The sequence below is a fragment of the Emydura macquarii genome, unplaced genomic scaffold (genome assembly GCF_026122565.2).
Source record: "Emydura macquarii macquarii isolate MOO-44397 ecotype Brisbane River unplaced genomic scaffold, CSIRO-AGI_Emac_v2 contig_75, whole genome shotgun sequence".
Taxonomy (NCBI): domain Eukaryota; kingdom Metazoa; phylum Chordata; order Testudines; family Chelidae; genus Emydura; species Emydura macquarii.
Genome location: NW_027130212.1, coordinates 7,862,656 through 7,884,659, shown reverse-complemented (window position 1 = coordinate 7,884,659; position 22,004 = coordinate 7,862,656). Strand labels below are relative to the sequence as shown.

The following is a 22,004-nucleotide window of genomic DNA, read 5'->3' as shown; positions in this document are numbered from 1 at the left end:
ACTTTTAAGATCACAAGTGGTTGACATTAAAAATTCCACTCTTACCACCAGTTGTACTAAAGATACCAAATTTCTCCTTCTGTGTGTGTGTAGGTATGAGAAAACTGCCATCTCTCTCTTACCACTGTATGGTAACTGCAGGTAAACACTGAGAGCCTGGTTCTATGCTGAGCCTCATGGAGTGACATGCCTGTGCTGAGAGCCCACTGGGAAGTGTGTGGGGGGAGGGGGAAAGAATCTTTCCCTGATTAATGGGACTAGTGAAAGTGCTAACCAAGGGTTTGATCCAAAGTTCACTGAAGTCAGTGAGAGTCTATTCACTGACATAATAGGTTTTGGACCAGACACTAAGGTCATATCTACACTAGAGAGCTTATAGTGACACAGCTGTACCAATGCAGCTGTGCCATTGTAAGATCACTCGTGTAGCTGCTGTCTGCCGACGGGAGAGAGCTCTTCCGGAGATACCTCCAACGAGCAGCAGTAGCTATGGTGGTGGGAGACGTTCCCCCGCTGACATAGTGCTGTCCACCCCGGCACTTCTATTGGTGTAACTTATGTCGCTGAGGGGGTGTATTTTCACACCCCTAAGCAACATAAGTTATACCAATAAAAGTGGTAGTGTAGACATAGCGTAAGGCCTTAATTCTTCAGTCTGATCCATACTGGTAGACACAAACTATTTGCAGAGCTCCACTGACAAAGGGAGTCCTTATAGTGAACCCATGTACCTGCCCAGCTATAGCTAGAGGAATCTGGTGTAGGTACAATTAAGCAGGGTAGGGTACAGTAGGGTTAATTGCAGCTAAGAAACATTTGTCTGAATAGACCTGTAAAGAATATTCTGTTACCCCACAGTAATTGCTATCCAGGTAACATCTGTTATGCAGTTATTGCTATAGTATTTATTGCTTTTACCTGAGATAGAAACAATAGTCAGAAGTGAAAGAAATACATAAGTGGGAAAGAGCGACATACTTAATATGTTTAAATGATGGCTGTATCTTTTAAAAATGGAACATCTGTGCTGAAGTCAGACCTAAGGCTCAGATTGGATCTCAAGCAAAACCTGGCTATTGTGTTATGTACTTCAAAGTGTTCTCCAATTGTGCCAGTGTGTCAAAAGTGCAAACTATGAACATGTTCTTTACCAGAGTGAGAGACCAATTCTATGGGCCAGATCCACAGCTGAGGAGCGCTTGGCAGAGCTCAGAAAGAGAGATGCAAAGAGGGCTTAAAGGCACCTTTGCAATCCTCTGATCCTGGGTCACCATGATGGGTTGGATTCCTGGCTGCCTATGGCACCATGGCATCGTCATGACAATTGGGGCTCATTGAAGAGTTCTAAAATCCCAGCCACCTCTTTTCCTCTGGCCACATTCCCTACATTGGTTGCATGATGGTTCACCCTATGGCCTTGTCTACACTGGCAGTGACATGTAATGTAGGTGTAGCTACATGCTGCAATGAAATGCAGGCTGTATTCACAGTGTGTATAGTTACATTGATCAGTGAAAGTCTCTGGGAAGGGGGGAGAGTGGGGAAAGATGCCAGCAGCAGAGAGCTTCCAGAGCCTTTCCCTACTGCTGAAGCCTTTCCCTGTGGTGGGGAAAGGCTCCTGCAGAGGGGGGGAAGAGGGATACTATACGGCTAAAAATAGTAGTGTAGATGGGAGAGGTACTCCTTGGGGATGAGTAAAGCCACACAGGATACATACCCTCAAGTTCTGGTGTGTCTACTCACCTAAGCCTGTGCCTTACTGTCTACACCGCTATTTATCCCTGTGCTGGGGTGTGTGCTATGTATGTACTCTACATGCTACTGTATGTGTAGGCCTAGACTAAGATACCCTATGTATAGGAGATCCTTCTGGCACTGGGTAATACACCAGTGAGGTTGCTTTGCACTGACGAACACCAGCAGAGGTCTGTTATCAACCTCCTCTAAAGAGTTGCTAGTGGGGTGAGAAAGTCCCAGAACCTCCCTCAAGACTTCTGGCCCCATGTGTGTTCTCACTGTGTTGCCCAGGCAGATAGAACACCACAGTATTTGCTGTTCCAGTTACTAAAAGGTCAGCTTCTATGGCCCAACAGTCTTTGAGGTCTCATGTGAGTGTCATCTAGCTGATGTACATATAGCATGGTGCCAGGTATGACCCATACATAAGGGTAATAAATTTGGGAAGGAGTTCTGCGGGGCTGGGGAACTTGAGAAAAAGGAAGGGGGCACTTTATTTGGGATGAGAAGAAGGGAGACTGAATCGCGGGCACAGAGGAGAGAAAAAGCTGAAAGGGAAAGAGAGGGGGTGAAGACGGGGAGTGATAAGCTTGCCTGCTGTAACCTGCCAAGCATAGCACAAAGGCCTCTTTTTAATGCACTCTTGTAACACCATCACCAATGACTCTTTCAGGTCAAGTAACTTGAACTTGGCCAAAAAAATTCTAAAGCATAATGAGGAACTCTAACCAGCTAGCATCTGACACTAGCATCACAAATGTAAGGATGTGTTAAATAGATGACCCTGGCATGAGTCACAGAACTAACATGGATTAAAAATCGTGTTGCAGGGTGCAGTCTAAGATAAATCTAAAGGCACAGAAAGATGAATTTCAATCATTCGTCTTTGTCACAGGGAAGTGACCTTTCAGAGATGACAAGAGATCTGGGTCAGAATCACATTTTACTGTCAAACTGTGCTTCCCATTCTCTGGAGTTCAATCTTGTAACACTGAAAATTGTAATAAAGTTCTTGTCTTTTTTTTTTTAAACATTTGAATTGTAGTGAGAAAGCTACTTACATAATTCACCAGTAAACTGTCCTTGGCTATTTGATCCCATATATCCTACATCAAGAAGGTCACTAGCATTGCGTTGGTGACCTCCTCGCAAGGCTTCACCTTTCCTGGGCCCAGTCGATCCCTTAGAAGAAGCTGTACCTGAAGAGCTGTGACCACCTGGGGATGGGAAACTGGGCTTACTATATGGCACCAGTGCCTCTTCTAGAAAAAACAAATAAAAAATCTATTAACAACAGTATTATCCCAGGGTGAACATCATATTCACCCAATGCATATTACATTTAGAACTTTTTTTTCCCTTTTAGTTTGCCTTATCATATGGCTGTAATACCAAAAAGTCTCCATGTGCATCCCAAACTGCTTCTACAGATAATGAAACTAATGTTCCACAGGGGTAGCCGTGTTAGTCTGTATACAGCAAAAACAACAAAAGTACTGTAGAACTTTAAAGACTAACAAATTTAATTTCTGCAGGCATAAGCTTTCATGGGTTGTAAGCCACTTTGTCAGATGTAAGGAATGGAAATCAGATAGGAGGTGTATATATACATATTCAAGGGTAAGGAACAACAATGGGGAAGGTAGAAATAAGCAAAGTCCATTCGGTTAGAGTAGTTGAGGCCTATTCACAACCATTGATTAGGAGGTGAAAATGTGTGAACAGTAACAATTACTTCTTGTAATGAGATAACCAGTCCAACTCTCTATTGTGAATAGGCCTCAACTACTCTTGTACAGGCGTAAATACCTGCCCTTTCCTGGTTACTATGCGGCCAGTCCGCCATCCAATCTAGAATTCAGTAGCTAAGATAATCTAAAATCAAGATCTAACCTATAAGTAATATTTATTATTCAATTAATTTTAAAATTAAATTAAATTACATGAAAGGACAGTTAAAGAATAGTCAACAGGTCAATAGTATGAAAACTAAAGCCCATTGATAAAATTTAAAATATGGAGAATAAATATATCTATATCTAAAATATATCTAAAATCCACAGGATACACGAAATGAATGTTCGGGTTCACTGTTTATCGCTAAAAAGAGCCAACATATCCATCGTAGCATACATAGCAAGTCTGCACACACTTTCTTTAAAACTTTTAAATTTATCAATACCTAAAATTTTAAAAATTTCATCATTTCTTTCACTCCATTTACCTCTCGCCCCAACCACAAATCCAAAGAAGTGGATGATCTTCCCACCAGTGAGCTGCAGCACCTCCTCCTCCAACACAGAGTAGTATGCCTCCTTCTCAATGTGGGCTGCCTCCACACTGTCAGCGTTGTCTTCCCATCTAACTGTGACATCCACAACGGCTACCACTCCTTCCTTTTCAATAATGAGGTCGGGTTTTCTCAACTTCCCTTCTTTGTTATGAAGGTAAGGTTCAATCCAAATTTTACATCCTTTATTTCCTACTTTATCAATTAGTGCTTTAACTATCCTATTATGTCTTTTAATTCTTGCTTCTTTCATTTTTATGCACTGACCAGAGATATGAGGAATTGTCTCTTTGACCTTACCACACCATCTACATAATCCTTCCTCCATCTTCTGTCCTCTTGCTAGAGCTTCCCTGGTGGGAAAAACATTCACTCTCGTTTGCAATGCCGCAATCAGAGAGGAGGGCTTGGCCAAGCAAGGATATTTTAAAAATGAATTACTAATACCATCATTTTAAAAATATTTAATACCAATTCCCTGACATCTTAAATTACTCCATTTTAAAAACTCTTCATCTCTCCACATTTTAGGATTAGCCGTTTTAGCACTATATATTAAAATTTTCTCCACTAAATTTTCCCCAGCATATAAAAACGAGAAATCTATCCAATCATCTTTGGAGACAATATGTCTCCTCCATTTACGAATTAACATGTTTGGAATTTGGGTACTAAATTTTGTAACTGCTAAACCCCCATCTCTAGTTCTAGCATAGAACAGCCCGTCAGTTGTACACTGGGGAAGATGTAAAATCTTTTTAAGAGTGTTCCTAACTAAAACATCTAATTCATTTAACATATAAAGTGGCGGCTCGATTAAAAGTAATTCATAAAAAACTCTCGTTAAAATGTAAACTTTTAAAATTATCAATTTCTGCGCAGGTTTTAACAGAGCCTTACATAAACTTTCTCACCAATCAATTAATTTTTCCTTAGGGGAATTATTAGCCACTCCCACCCAGGGATCTATTCTTGCACCTAGATATCTTTCAGACTCACCAGGTTGAATATAATCAATTAATTCATCACCTAATCCCCATTTATCTTTTGGGTTGATAACATATGTTCCCATGCTTGGGAAAATATGAAAGCCCTTTGTCTTTTTAACATTTACTTTTAGACTTGAATTTTTACAAAACTGATTAAGAATTTTTAAATTCTTAACCATCCCCTTATAGGACCTACTTAATATAGCGATATCGTTGGCAAAGGCCAATGAAGTTATCTTTCTACCCTGCACTATAAAACCATCTCCTTCATCTTCCAATTTATATAAAAGAGGGTCCATGGCTATATTAAATAAAATAGGGGAGAGCGGGTCACCTTGCTTAACTCCACTCTTAATTAAAATAGGTTCTGTCTTATCCTCACCAACACTAATTTCAGTGTAGCAATCTGTATACAAATCCTTTACATTATCAATAAAACTCTCTGATATCCCAAATCTCTTTAACCCCTTTAAAATGTGACCATGGCCAACCAAATCAAATGCCTTAGCAAGATCAATAAAAACAACAGCTATTTCGTCTTTATTTTTCTTGGCCCCTTTAATTAACTTTTCTAAAATCGATATATTTTCCTCACAGCCAGAGGCTGCGATAAAACCTTTTTGTCTGGGGCATAATTTAACAGCACTTGATAATCTTTTAGCTAAAATTTTTGTATACAACCTAATCCAAATCGAACCAATAGTCAATGGCCTCCAAGATGATATTTTCTTCAACTCTTGTGGATCCTTGACTTTAGGAATTAGGATTGTACGATTGCTTTTAAAACACTCTGGAATCTGTCTATTTAAAAACCAAATATTAAAAATCCTTACTAAAATCCTACTGTCTAAATTATAAATATCCCATAAATCCTTAACCTTAATTCCATCTGGTCCAGGAGCACTACTATTATCAATCTCTCTTAAGGCTTCTCTAATTTCATCAATTGATAAAGGCCAATTTAAAATTTCATTATCTACCACTTCTTTTACTTTTGGCCATCCTCTGGTATTCCCATGTCCTTCTCTACCCAAAATTTCTTTATAATAGGTTTCAATCTCCTTAACTGCTATCTTACATGTCGCTTTATCAGGTTCTCCCATAATGATCCTAGCCAACCTTTTCTTATCTTTTTCAAAGAGGGTTTGATAGAATCTAAATTTAGCTTTTCTCCCAGCATATTTTCTATTTCTATTATATTTATCAGGAGGCTTACCCACTTTTCTTCCTTGTTTCCCATTATCATTCTGTATATTATTTTCTTTATTATTTTCCAAATTCTCTACATCTTCATGAGGAGAGTTCATCAACAATTTACATAATTCCTCAAATAATCCCCAACCTTCTGCTACGGTGGCAGAAGCATTTAATTGCTGTTCAATAGAATCCAATTTCTCTAAAATACGAGCCCCATTACACCTAACTCCTGTTAAAAACCTATCAATTAAAATTTTATCTTTTAAAGGTTTAATTTTCTCACGTGGAGGAATATCTTCTAAAATATCTCCCATCCCACCCTCTTCCCATAAAACCATAGAATCGTCATCCTTTTTAACCTTATTCTTGGCCAGGTCCCTCCTCTTATCTGATATTTGCTTATTTGTTTTTGTTTTTAATTCACTTTCTATACACTTATTAATATTTCTAATCCCTGCATATTTTATTTCAAGCTGAATCAATAATTCAATTTCCTCTTCTGTCCATACCCGAGAGCGACTTGCTTTCCCAACCACTCTAGCTTCCTTTCTTTCCTCATTCCTCACCGCAGGATGCCTATGTCTGATGTGTTGACTCCGCCCCGAGCGAGTGTAGAAGGCAGACCCACAGACCGTGCAGGCATACTTCTTCTCTGAGTTATCCACCTCCTTGGGCCTGCACTTGGGGTAGTGGCAAGCTATGTTATGGAACTGCGAATATTTACCACATTTTTTGCAAATAACTCTTATTGAAGTGCTTTTATGTACATTATTTATATGCTTCGCCCATTTACCGAAACTAGCTAAAATTTGTGAACATATAGGGCAATTAAAACAATCTACGGGATATTCTAAATAAAATATTCCCTCTTTAAATGAACTACTCTCTTTAAAACTAGCTGTATTCATAAAATTTGTATTAAAATTATCTCCTAAAATATTTCTTCTATTTTCCATAGAATCATGTTGTAAATTATTAAAATTGGTATTATTATTATTATTAAGATTATTAAATTCTATCAAATATGGATCATCAAAAGAATCTAAATATTTGTCATAAAAGCTAGATTTAGAATCGATTATCTTAAGGTCACTATATAAAACATTCGTAAAAGCCATCGGTAAAAGATTAAAATCTAAAACTTGGCTCTCACTAAAATCCTCTTGTTCCTCCCGAACAACACTCTTCTCTCCAACTCGGAGATTAAAATCATCCATAAAACCAGCTATTCCATCTTTTACTCTATCTATAGCATAAGGAGATAGCATCGGTCCGGCTCTATGAATAATACCCCTAATCAATTTAACACTACTAGCCGGGGCGTCGAAACTAGTAGCGGGGGCGTTTTTAACCCGGTCCAGCGCCAATCCGGTATGAAATAAAATTTCTGTTTTCTCCATAGATTTAAAAGATACTACCCTTCACAGGGGGAGGCTACCCTTTCCAGGGGGAAACTAACCCGTTACCAGGGGGACTAACCCGTGCCTGGGGGAGGCTAACCCTTACCAGGGGGGCAGTTAGGTGTTAGGGCTGCCCTCCCCCCCCCCACACAGCAGGGGGGGTTCATCCTCCGCGATCAGCCTGGACTCCGCCAGTTACCGACTCTCACCACGAGGAGGTTGCGGTTGGACTTGCCAATCAGAGGCTTTCCTCAAATGAGGGGTCCCTGCCAGCTTAATGCCGAGCCCTAACGGGAGGGTGGAAGAGAACTCGGACTCTACGGAGAGATACTTTCAGCACGGCTCTCGCCATCTCTCCGGCACCAATTATTCACCCCACCTCACCCTCAGGTTCTTCGGGAGGGGACTCAACCCCTCCGACCGTCCGGGCTCAACAACTGAACAGGGTCCAGAGACGCATGAAAAGCCATTAAGAGAATGGCTAACTGAATGGACTTTGCTTATATCTACCTTCCCCATTGTTGTTCCTTACCCTTGGATATGTATATATACACCTCCTATCTGATTTCTATTCCTTACATCTGACAAAGTGGGTTACAACCCATGAAAGCTTATGCCTGCAGAAATTAAATTTGTTAGTCTTTAAAGTGCTACAGAACTCTTGAACTCTTGTTGTTTTTGCTGAATAGATGATGAATCACAGAATGCTTAGTACAAGTAGCTGCACATAACATTTCTGAAACAATGCAATGATTAGATTTTACTTCAAGCTTCTAGAAGTGTTTTTTCCTCTTCTTTTTTGTTGAACTTATCTGCTCAACACCACCGCAATCAATTTAGATAAAGAACTGTGGTATCAGCTAATTTAATTAGCTTCCTGCAGCTCAGTAATTTCCAAGGATGTAAAGTACATTGGAAAATTTTATTTTACAAATAATCCTATTAAATATTTGTGAGGGAATAAATCTTTCTGTTTCAGGGGCACTACATGGTCTTCAGTTTACCCCTCCTCTTGCATAGAGGAAGGGTTGTAAGAATACGCTGCTTAAGAGACTAAATATCTTTGTGGAGAGAGGGATTGATTCCCAGTGATCGTAGGCTTGCACCTCTATGTTTATACAGCACTTAGCAAAACAGGATCTCAAATGTGATTGGATCCTCTGGGAATTATGGTAATAACAGTAGCAGCAATAGCAACAAACAACAGAATTGGTTTGACTCCCAAGTTTATCTGTTTCTTTTGTGGAACTCTTTTTATTTTCTTGTTGTACACACAGCACTCTAGCCGTCTTGACTAACTCTTGAGGAAGAGACCTTGTTAACTAGAGCTCCAATTCAGCAAGGTACTTAAGCATATGACTAACTTTAAGTCCATGAGTAGCCCCCACTAAAGACAATGGGACAACTCACAAGCTTAAAGCATGCACTTGCTTAAGTACTTTCCTGAATCAGGGTAAGTTTCCCCTCCCCCCCACTCCGACCCTTTGCTTAACCATTTAACTGGGCAAGACATACCTCATTTAATAGCAGGCAGAGAGAGGGAGGGAGAAGTAGATAGGGACTGGTGGAAAAGAAAGAGGGAGATGAGATATTATATTTGGCTCCCTTCCATAATCTGAGGGCCAACAGATCTAGAATACTAGCACTGCAGGATATCAGCTTCATACACTATGATTGTGCCATTCTTGCTGAAATGTAAGCAAACGTTTAAAAGACATAGCAAGACGGCATTTAACTGTCAAGGACTTTTAAATTTTATTAACAGCTCTTTTCACAGCAAATCCTAACAATAGGATCAGAGGGAAACTCTCTCTCCAAAAGCTGGCTGAAATATGGAGCAACCTGCAAAGGCAGCAATAAACACAAGTAGAGGAAATTTATTTAAGCTTTAGTTTCGTTTAGCTTTAGTTTAATTTTAGCTGGATACATTTCTAGAGGATGGAATGAAAAGACATTAGTTTTGCAGATGTTTAGGAGGATGAAATATACTATAAACTGGTTTGTTTTCCCAATTTTGGGACGAAGACTAAGTTTTCAAGGAATAATCCATCCTTTACCACTCTTTAAGGGTGAAATGAAGTATTTAGAACCAACAACCTCCAAAAACCCCATGCCCTATCAACATTCTGTCAATAATATAATAGAATATATGATGGTATGATGTGACTTTAGAAATATGTAATTCATAAAATAAACAGTACAATATAAAATAGGGTTGAGTTTTTTCAAACATTTTAGAACTTGGAGGATATTTATCTAAATTCTGTAGACAGGTTTGAAGGCCATCCCCCTCCCCCAAACCTCTTATGCCCTGATTCTGCAAAGAGTTCAGCGAGTTTCTGCCCATGGGGTTCTCTTTGCAGAACCAAGGCTTTAATTTGCATGTACAAAACTGGTGTTTGTATGTCCAGACTGGTGCTTGTATGCCCCACCTCAGCTGGACAGCAATGTCTTCCTTATTCTCAGAACTACTCTTATCTGGTTTATACAGTGTGTCCATCAGTGGGGTTGCTGAACATATCGCATTTAAGTGTATTGCAGCTGTTGCTCTACAGGATGGAACCATTAGCAGGAACTCAAAAGTCATCAGTGAAAATATGGTTGCTGGTACTAGACTACTCATGCTCTTTTGAAAAAGACATGGAATTAGTGGCGTGGTCCTGGCACAATTGAAGTCAATGGGGTTTATGCCCCTGACATCAATGGCAGCTGGAGCAGGCCCTATGTGGGACCCTATAAGAGAAAGAATAATAATCTCTATGTACAATAATTAAGGTTATTATTATAGCTAATACAGTACTTAAAATATTTGTTGACATATGTTACTGTTATACATTGAATAAATGATTTGACAAACACTGCAAAATTTTCATTGCATAAATCAATCAATGTAAAAGAGAATAATGCAGAATCATGTATTCCTCAAACAGTACTGAGCTAGCTCTACTTATTGCCCAAAGTGGGCATGGTGTTTCACAGGCAAAGTACATATGACTCCAGTTCCAAGGAGCTTCCTATCTCAAGCTCTGATCCTGCAAATACTTATGCGCATGCACAACTTTACTCATGTGAGTAGTCCCACTGACTTCATTTCTGACCCAAATGAAAGGAACTACTCAGGTTACTCCCAGGTGCAAGTGTTTGTAAGACCCAGGTCTAAATGTAGACATGATGCACTGAGTAAAGCAATGAAATTGGGAAAGAATGGAAGCGAGGATGAGAGTGACAAAAAAGTCATGCAGCTGCTGTGGTTTCTTATGCATGTTTCTTGATTCTTCTGCTGTACATATGTATTGCTATATGCAAGTGTTTGCAAACAGGTTACAATTAGCTTTCTGTTGTAAAGCAGATTATGACTCTCATCACTTTCAAACTAAAAGTCATGCTTTCAAAATGTTAAGGCTAACACTTGGTAACAGTAGACATTATTTTGAATGATGTCAAGGAAATAGAGCAAATAGTTTTTTCAGAAAAACAACTATTAAAAATGCCTTCTTTCGGAAATATTTGTTAGGTGTCTAACCCTGTTATCTGTTGAATGGATTCTCAGTGACCTTCATTATTAACTGGGGAAATAGTTCAGGACAGATTTCCAAGAAAAAAAATACATGCATAATTAACATTATAAAAAACGATGCATGATTATCCATTGATAAACCTAACAGAGAAAAGAATATGGAGACAGAAAGCTTCAGTACAGGAAGCTGGAGTAGAGAAGAAACATATGAGTAGTAAAAATTGCTGGCACAGCTTCAGAAAAGCACTCTGAGCTCAACTATAGGCCATCCTGGAAAGCACCTGAAGACAGATCTCTGCCTGGTTCTCACTGAAGGAGAGGGCTGCAGCAGCTCTCAATGCACCTCCTAAGGTATGCATGAGGAAAAGCCAATTGCCTTGGATCTCAAAAGGTTCACAGGACAGGAACTCTGAAGGGCCTGATTCAGCATCCACAGAAGCCAGTGGAAATCAGTCCATGGTATTCAGTGGGTTTTGGCTCTGATCTGAGGTGTGTGTATGAGAGCTCTACTGCTGTAGACCCCTTTAAGTTACATAATAGCTGACATCCTCATCAGCTCTTCCTGTGCACTTACTAAGGAGTGGAGATGGGGAGTTCTGTTGCTGTGGAATCCAATGGTTGGTAGCAGAGGAACGTCACACAGCAGAGCTATACATACAGTTTATTAGTGGTATATATGTTGAAAAAGTTTGTAAGTATGTCTTGTTGGTCAGAGTTAAGGTTGTTATTGGACCAACTCAGGTGAATTATCACATATTAATACTATTTTTAAACAAATATCTGCACTGCAAAGGTGGTAGAACAGTCATATAAATTACCTTTTGCTTGTCCACACAATTGAAGGATTGTTTGTGTTTGTGTTTTTCATGGCAGTGTTCCTGTTATTTATTAAAATATGGGTTATAGTATTTACTGTAACTGGACATTAGCACATTTTTTGCTTTTATCTGGAACTGAACTGACCAGTCATTTTTCTTCTGAATCTGTCCTGACAAGGAGATAAAGACGGGTAACATACAGGTATCAGAGAGCGACCATTCAGAAATGCTTGCTCTAGGTCATGTGCACCTACTATACCATTGTTTTTACAGATATGAGGTAAGTGGGTAGATTAGCTAGGAGAATTAATATTTAAATACTTATTGCCAGTGTCATTCTAGAAGTTTAATACATGCATGAAGGTCCAGCATGGCCCAAGAAAAAGTCCTGCATATGCCTTGACTCTATGCTGTATGTCCCTTGTGTAATTGTCTCCTTGCATCATTCTATTTAATCAGCATTGGTGATTAAGATGTGAGAAGTGGGTTAAGGAAAATAGTTAGGGGTCCTGAAACAGGAGCCGTTACTGGCTGAATTCAGGCTGACAGAAGGAAGCTGTGAATATTGTAGAGCTGAATCTCAAGTCCAATCTCACCTCCTGTACATGTTTTTACATCCATTTAGAAGTCAAGTTTAGCACTCAGGAAAGACAAGTTCCCAGTTAAAGTCTGCACTGTCATCAATCTAAGCCTAACAGAAGAAGGTTATTTGTCATATACTTGAATAGAGAGGAAAGGACGCTTATAAATATAGCTGGAAGAAATGCTTGGCTAAGGAGGGTCAGCCCTCTGTAGGCATGCAAAAACACCGAGTGCCAATTTAGTTGCTGGTTGAAGACACTGGAATATATGGTCTGACATGTACAATTAAATACATTTTCTAAAAGGAAATAATGAAAACTCTGTTCCTCTTGCCTTGCCCATCAAGAACAAAGTTCAGCTTTTGTTTTTCTGCTGCTATATTTGACAATTATTAGTTCCCTAAATAGTGTAAAGAATACACCAGCTTAGGAGTTAATGAGATCTCATTGTTGGAGGAAGAAACACAGAACCTTGTACTTGCATCACAGCAGATTAAGAGGCTTTTATTTCATTTGTGAATGTTCTTATTCTTCTAATATAAGCCTTGGCAATGCTGGGGACTGTTGGTTTAAGGTGAATTTATTTCTTATGAGTTATAAACCTCTAGTGGAAATGTTTCAAGGAGCTGCCTACACTTCTTTAATTGGTGCCGCACACACACCTGATCCAAATGCTTGTTTATGTTGGGCTTTCCTGAAATCTTCTTGACGTTCTGTGGAGCTTATCCATTCCTGGGTTTGTCGCTGCCATTCTAACGATGTTCTAGCTTGACGATCCAATGAGCTCTTTGTTTCATCTATGTTGGATGTATGCTGCCTCTCAAGAGAGGTTCCTTTTCTCTCTGCCGAGCCTCCGGGTTGGCCAGGGCCTATTTGCTGCCTTAAACCCTGACCAGGGGGTGGATCTGGTGGTGGTGGAAGATCTAAAAAATGTGAATAAGATTTAGAACAAACTAATATTGAATCGATACACATGTTTTGTTTGAAACTCAGAGGAAAGAAATCTCCCCTAAAAAAGGGTCTGAATTGCTTAGTATGATTTTTTTAAAAAAAGGAAATTCAGGTTAGTCAGAACTGCAGTGTATTTACCCTCACTACTTGCCTCTACCTCCAGCAATTGCACTAATTTCTTCAACTGTCCAGGGAAATCAATAGAATATAAGCTCTGATTTGTTTTCCTCAGTACTTGAGTATTTCTGTTGGATGTACTGTACTAGGCTTATTTAGCAACAGTCAAGGAAATAAGCAAAAGCTGTGAAAAATTAATCTGTTTTATTTGACTGGGTTTCTTGTGTTTCAGTCTGGTTGGGGCTTATCTCTCTGCTCCTACCTTTGAGTTTCACTTTTAGATTTTGCATTCATTCAGAACCAAAACTGAAAGTAAAACTGAATCGAATCCCACCAAATCTCACATAAATTTGCAAAATATGAAGTTATTTTAAAAATCTGTCATCATTAATAATATATTAGTATAAATGTGCAAACTACATTTTAAATAGAACCATTTAATAGGGTGAATATTAGTTGCAAAAAAAATTCACTTTTTCAGGAAAAACATTCGGTCAAAACTTACTATTTTTGAAAAAATTAGCCACTTCTAAGTTTAAAGTACATATAGTTTACACAAATCAAAACAAATTTTCGGCTGAAGACTAAAAGGCACATGTCTCAGGATTAATTTGTGTGCTACATTTCAAGTTTATACACCAAACCATTAAAGTGGTAGTACAGTTAAAAAAAAAAAGGATTCAAAGTATGTTTGTGATGACAAAAGCATACTTTTCTCACCACACAGAATCCTGAGATAGTGATCAAGCTTGGAAAATTATAGTTCAGAAAAGTTTGCCTAAAGTTATACAATAGGAAAACACTAGACCATGAGATTTTATGCCTCAAAATCAGATTGTGAGGGATTTAAAAAAAATTGAAGTCCATCTGACATTCCCCTGAGAAGCTGCCCCATGCTGTCTATCTATAGTGTATATAGACCAGCCTGTAGTCATCATAGTTATCTACTATATTATGGTCAAATAATTGTATTGGGAAAGTTATACATATATATTTGGAGAGAACCCCAGACAGAGTAGCTCAATTGACTCCAAGGGCGCTTTGCCAGTTTACATGAGCTGAGGCTATAGCCCTTTGTTTTTTACCCTTCAGAAATTATAGCATTTGAAGACTTTTCACTAGAACTTGACCAGGAACAATGGATGGTATGGAGGGATATTCCTCTGCTTTTAGAACCTGCAGAGGAGTCTCAGGGTTGTAGCTATTAAGGGACTGAAGTGATTTTTACATATTGAAGGGGAGGTCTTGGTCAACAGATTTATTTTAAAGGTCTGGCAGCATTTCAGCTTTATATGGGGTAAGATTCCCATTTTCATGTCATTGATGGTAGAGGTGATACTTGCATCTCCTATGTGTGGGACAGTGATGTCTCCAAAGATGATGAGACATTTTCTCACTCAGCATTTCTGTCTTGTATAGTTAAATGAGGAAATGATGGTTATTTGGGATAACATTGTATCAGTGTATGTGGAAGGAGAGTTATATGTGGTAGCAGCACTGTACTTGAATCAGGTGCTAACTCCCAGATTGAGATCTCTCTCTTCTGGCTAGCACAACATTATAATAATCTGCCAGTGGGCTTGTTGTATACTTTATGTTCAGTGCTAATTTATTTGAGATTTTTTTAGTTATGAATATAAATGTGACCTTTCATGCCAATGACTGTGTTTGAGTTATTGTGGGTGGACGAGCGGAGAGGTATGGGAGCCTGCCAATGTTAAAATTGCTTTATAGAGTTAGCTTCCAAAATGGCATTTCTTATAATTGATTTTACTGCAATCATAACCAGTTAACTTACAGTACCACAACATTGGCATCTGCTTATGCAATTTGAAAGTCAGATTATTGAAGTTGTAATTTATAACCTCTATTTGAACATCCATGGAATTCTGTAAAAGCAGTCTGTAATACGGAATCTGATAATGGCATTCTCCAAAATATAATTATTACAATTTCACATGAATAATATAAAATAAAATAAAATAAGAAGGAGCAACAAATGTGTAAGTTTTACATCTGCAACAGACAATAGCACAGAAAAAGAGCATTAAACTCAAAAATTGTTTCAGTGTTAATACTTTACTGTATACAGTGCCTTACATCTGACAATCCCAATACACTTAGCAAACTTTAATTAATCAAACACTGGAGAGGAAGAAAGCCTTGTTCTTAAGGCATGGACTCGGAATCAGGAGATCTGGAGACAACTCCTGGACCTACAGCCCATTTCCTCTGTGACTTTGGGCAAACCACTTAACTTAGCCTTTCCTGCTTTTCCATCTGTAAAATGGGTATAATAATTAATAGCAGTGATGTAAATATTAATGTTTGTAAAGCTCTTTGAGATCCTTGGATGATATTGGCAATTTGAAGTTAAATGAATTATTTTTGAAGGAAGTCTCTCACACTTTTGGAAGTAGGCAGGTCTGTTTTACAAAATCCATCGAGGGTGGCCCCACCCTGAGTCCAGGGTTGTGGGGCCCATGTTGTGCAGGGGTGCCAGGGGAGGACTGTAAGGACTGATGGCCTGATTTAGTGTTGAGCCATCTGATTGCTTGCTCTCTGGTTCAGGATTGGCTGGCAAAGCAATTCCCCTCACTCCCTTTTCAAGTTTTGCAGAAAGTGGGGCCCCTTTTGCCTCTCCCTTCTCCTCCTGTGGCTGCCTCTTGTGTCTTCTGCAGCATTAATGATCCCTCCCCTTACCTTTGGTCTCAGTTAAATTCACCAGACACACTATGCTGTCTCCCTTGAGCCTATATAAAGACCTCACTGCATCTAGAGCCATGATGAGCCTCTTCCCATTTCACAGCATTTCCCCCCATACTGCTCGGTGTGTAAATCAGTGGTAGCAGCACTCCACTGAATATAAAAACACCTTCTGATGACCAGTCAACAGGCTGGGATTCAGGCTACCAGCAATGGATAAAAGAGACAGGATGGATTTACAGTCCCACTTCCCTATGGCCAGGCCAGTGTGATTAGCTGCATCACCGCAGCACACATGGAAGGGAGCCAACTTGTTTCCTAAAGTCAATAGCTCCAGGAAAATTATAAACCAAGAAATGTGGGGATTTCAGTGGGGAGACCTTGGTATTAACTAGTATCTTAGTTGACCCATCGCAATGGGATTAATCTTTCTGACACCAGGTACCACATATTTATCTTGGCTATCCAGCTCTAACTAGCAGCTGATTAGTTTGGTGGGATGCCAGCCAACCCACCACTAGCAGCATATAATGGTTGGACCATTACAGGATATATTTGCGAGACAATTTATAATTGAAATGGGGGAGGAGGGGAAAAAGACAGTTGATGGCCTTGCTTAAATGAGGAACTGGGGATTCGGATGCTTTAGCACAACACAACCACCACGCAGAGATTAATGGAGGGTTAGTTTGGGATTAGTCTATGAGTGTAGAATGATGGCTGGCTTGCATGGCCAAGTCAACTGCAGAGACCAGTCAACCAGGCTCTTGGGCTGTCATTATCAATTGTGCTAAGGCACCGCAAATGGTTGGAAGGTAAGCTGCAGACATCCCTTTCTGCAAGATCTAGCTATTCATTTTTTTCCCAAGAGTAATTATTACTGTTATATTTAATAAGGCTGCAGCCTATGCGCTGTGCTTTGCAATCAGAGTGTGTGAGTGTCCTCCTTACAGTGTCTTAGGCAGAGGTGAGCAGAGGCAAAGACTGGGTAATAGCAAATAACAGCAAGTCAATGGCAAAGATGAGGAAGGAATTGAAGCACTAACTCCAGAGCCCTAGACCTACTTCCTCTCTGATCCTTCTTCTAGGGGTTTGTCAAGTATTATGTTCTACTAAAGATGTAAATTTAAAATCAGCCAGGTAGGTACCATAGTATGGTTAAAATATACAGCTTCCAGTGCTCTGCAATTTGTAAGTGTATTAATTTAAAAAGTTAAAAAAGTAACTAAAAACTAAGTCCCATTGGCCTGAATCTACTCCCCTTTCAATCAAAAGGAATTTTGCCATAACTTCAGTAGAAATGGGACTGGACCCAATATGTAGAATCCAATAGCTCCAATAAATATTTGTGTGGGCTTGAATGGTGGGATTTTCAAAACCACTGAGGGGATTTTAAGTCACACTTCACATTGAAATTAATGGGAGTTGTGTCTAAATCCCCCTACCCAGCTTTGAAATCTCAGGCCAAGAGTTGGATTTACAAAAGCACTTTTGTGACCAAGTGGGTAGAGCATTGTGGTGGGACACAAGAAATCTGGATTCTATTCCCAGTTCTGCCAATGGTCTGCTGGCTGACTTTGGGCAAGTCATGTCACTTCTTTGTTCCTCAGTTTCCCATCTGTAAACAGGGGTTAATGATTCTGACCTCTTTGTAAAACACCTTGAAATCTACTGATTAAGAGACCTAGATAGTATTATATTTAGCCTTGCCATTGGCTTCAGTGGGTGCTGAATCTGAATGCTTTTGGAAATCTCATCAGGGACTACAGTAATGCTTCTTACTTCTGTAAATCAATACATGGAACAGCTTTAGAGTGAAGGGGCTAAACAGCATATCAGCTGTATTTCTCCTTTTGAACTCACTTTGACATAATATTATTCCAGCAGAAGGCAAGTGTTCCAAAGTCAGCAAAAACACATTACAAAACCCCTAGCCCTACCCAGGCACTTTAATTAACTCATATTATGCAACAGTTGAAGAAACACATTAAAGTGTGACATTCTTTCATGGGGAAATAGGATAGAAGAGGGTTCCTTTCTTACTCTTAGAACATGCATTGTGTCATTTCGTTTTAGACCACACTGTACACATTTTAAACTAAGATCCTAATAGATCAGACTAATGATCTCCAAAGATGAAGAACAGTAATTATATGACATTGCCTAAAACTGGGAGATTGATGATTGAAGGAGAAGGCCATATAAGTGGCTTTATGAGTCAAACTTATGAAGGAAACTCCCTGATAATTTTTTTTTTTTACTATGAGGAAAGAATTAAAAAAGCCAAGCAGGAGCATCTTCCTTAATAAATTGGGGCTTTTAAAAATCTGATCTCCTTCACTAATTTAAACTGTAGCATGAATAGAAAAATACAGTACTTAGCAATGCTTCCCATGGAGAACATATTCCACCTATGCTCCATGAACATAGACTTCCAATGTGTTTCTGCGTGCAAGCATTATTATTAAACATTTATATTGCCTTGGCACCCAAAGACCTCAATCAGGTTTAAGTCCGCATTATACTCAATGCTGTACAAACATATAGGTAGACACAGACTTTGCCCCAAAAGGCTTACAGTATAAGATGACACGTGACCTACAAAGTGTGGGGAAGAAGGATGAAATTAAATATATACATGTTTTATATATGAATGCACATTTGCATGACAAAAATAAAAATAAAGTAAGTGGTATTTGTTCCATTTAATACACACCTAGCCACCATTAATTGGCTGATTTTTAATAAGTGTTGTGGCAGAGGTGGGTCTTGAGGAAAATTTTGAAGAGGGAGAAGGTAGTAAGGTTTCAACCAATAAAGATCTATACAGTTTGGGTCATGGCTACCTTGGAGATCACCTCTTTCCTCACATGATAGGATGGTGGTGATCAGCTGCAGTGCTTGAGCTAATAAACCCCTGGGTTTAAAGAGTGGGCTCGTGACAAGGTATTTTTGCTGAGGTGTTCCCTCAGCTCTGGAATTTGTCTCTGACACAGCCTGAATCTGATCTTCAAAGCATATTATAAGCCTATCTGTTCTTCTAGGCTACTTCTGAGGGGCAAGACTAACTAAGTGAGGGGAGACTTACAGCTTACAGGGTGTCAATGTAGACATTGGTCCAATTGGTATATTGTTAATAAATGTTGTACATGTGCCTAGAGTAACATATAGGCCCATTATTCCTAAACAAAAATAAACAAGATCTACATAATCTATTTACAATGTGGTATCTGAGATCCCAATACCGTAAGGAATGGAAGGGTTCACTAATGAAATTTGATTAGAGCTTTGAGAAATGTTCACAACACAACCTGACACCACACTCCTCTTGACTAGTGCATTTGTTGGAAGATTTGTTAAGGTTCATTAACGATTCGAAAGAACAGAGACTCATTTCTGGGTGAACATAGACTCTCAAGCATAAATTCCACCCCAACATTGTTTGAGGGACAAGAAGTTCAGCTGATCCTATGGTACCCACTGAAGTAAGGAGAACAATGCAGCTTGAAGGGATGCCCTTCTTTCTGGCTCTGATTTGCCTGTTTGGAAGAGAGGGAAGCTACAAAGCATCAAAGAATACTGAAGGGTAGACCTGGACAATCAGGAAGAGCGAGGAGAGCGACCACATCCCTACCCTCATTACAGGAATGGTGGAAGTGGCTGGCAGCTCTTTTAAGCTGTTTATCTGTCTGCCTGCTGCCCTCGCCTAATCCTTCAGCATTTACAGTAGCCAGCTAGCTATGACAACAGCAAAAGTGGTAAAACACCCATCCACAGGAGTAGGAGATGGTGGTAGCTTCTTTTGCCAATCACAAGTGTGAGTGAGGTAGGGATAATGGGATTGGTTGTTGTTCAGGTGATTAGTGGAGAGGGAACAGATCCACCAGGGATTTGCAGGTGGGAAGAGAAGATTAGAGAGAAATAGAGATGCCAGAGAATTGAAGAGAAAGACAGAGCTGCTAGAAAGCTGAGCTGGGAGGAATTCAAGAATGGGACAGCATTACCAAGCAGTGAGACAAGTGGGCAAGGAACCACGGCATGGGTAAATATAGACCTTTTGTATGGGTGGCACAAAAAGCATGAGCAAAGTGGAACACAGTGAGGCCCACTTTGAATTTGCTCTTCAGAAATCCATTTGAATATTGTTACATCCATGCATTAGTTAAAGACACGGTTTTGGTGTGAAACCAGATGAAATTCTGTCATTTTTAGATGTGGCTTGCAATGAAATTTGAGAAGTGTTAACCCATCCATAGATGAACCAAAGAAAGGCTTGCTTGAAGCTCAGCTCAGTGATGAATCAAGCAAGTTTCACACAAATCTCACTTCAACATTATTCACTTGATGACTTAAGAGATGTTACACCGTGACACATATAGCTCATTGCAGCACACATTCTTTAAGGAAACACTTTACATTTTTTTTCAATCCTGCATGCAAGCAATGTATCACTCGTACAGAACTGACTTCAAACCAAAGAACTTACCGTCTGTCATTCCCTCCCTGCGGTGAGGCAATGGGGGTTGGTCCAGTCTGCCTCCCTTGTGTTTTTTAGTAGGCCTAGGCCTCTGACTCTGATTCAGGGCCGCACTAGTGTTACTGTCAGTTGAAAATGGGCTGCTTGGCCGAGGTCTCTGAGAGGAAGGGTATGCTTTGCCTAAAGAAAAAAATGGAAATCAAAATGGAAAACATTATTGCAGTGAAGTAGACTGTCCTCTTATGTGTCTGATCTGAAATACGGCATATCTTCCCTTTCAGCTCTCACGTGAAAATTGTAAGCACTTTGGGGTAGGAACCATCTTTTTGTTCTGTGTTTGTACAGAGACTAACACAATGGGGTTCTTGTCTAGGACAAGAGTTCCTAGACTCTATGGTAATATTAATAATAATGATCATGATGAAGATGAAAGGTGCTCTGATGAAATACCCACAGATGACAATCACTTTAAAATACACCACAGGAAGCAAAGTGAGAAACTCAGCATTATATTTTCCTTTACATTTTTAATTAAACCATTTCCATCTATTATGAGAACACTAGTATATGTTGTGTAACTCATACTTCCTTTGTATGCTAAACAGACATGTCAGAAGAATTTCTTACTCTTACAAGGGGAGAAAATAATTTTGAAATCCTATAACATTTATTCACCATACACCATCTCTTTCTCCATGTATAGCATACACAGACTGGGCCAGATTCTTATCTCAGTGACTCCATGTACTGAATATGTGATGTAACTTCAATGACTCTAATGTAACTGATTTTCCAAAATATATACTAACTCATGTCTGTAAATCTATGAACCCAAACAAATAAAGAGCAAGAACATTTATTCTTGTAAAGATTTCCCCATTACTTTATTTATTATTTGTGAGTATGCATTTGTGTGTAAAAACGTATTGGCTAACTGAATTAACACATGTTGGCTAACTGAATTGATTACTCAGAATTCTGTTTACACTACATGATAATTATGATGTTTCTAAAAAACACCTTCTTCTGCTTGACCTATTCTAACTGTGTGTTCAAGAATATCATAGCAAGGGTTGTCTGAGTACAATTCAGTTACTTTATTCATTTCATTTTTACATGTATGTATTAATTCAGTCAAATTCTCCAATGTCTTTGAATACATTTGCTTATTTTCTAATAAGATTGGATGAGCCATTTGGAATCTTTTCAGAAATGTTTTATTCT

General features: G+C 39.1%; 1 protein-coding gene across 1 annotated transcript in view; it reads right to left on the bottom strand.

Annotated features, from left to right (window-relative positions):
* The window catches only part of ROBO2 (roundabout guidance receptor 2), a 583,446-nt gene that overhangs the window by 4,485 nt on the left and 556,957 nt on the right, over window positions 1-22,004 (bottom strand). The window contains exons 26-28 of the mRNA XM_067543334.1: window positions 20,790-20,960; window positions 13,192-13,452; window positions 2,799-2,999 (exon numbers count right to left, since the gene is read on the bottom strand). Of these exons, the coding sequence (XP_067399435.1) occupies window positions 2,799-2,999; window positions 13,192-13,452; window positions 20,790-20,960 (633 nt within the window). The remainder of the gene's footprint in view (window positions 1-2,798; window positions 3,000-13,191; window positions 13,453-20,789; window positions 20,961-22,004) is intronic.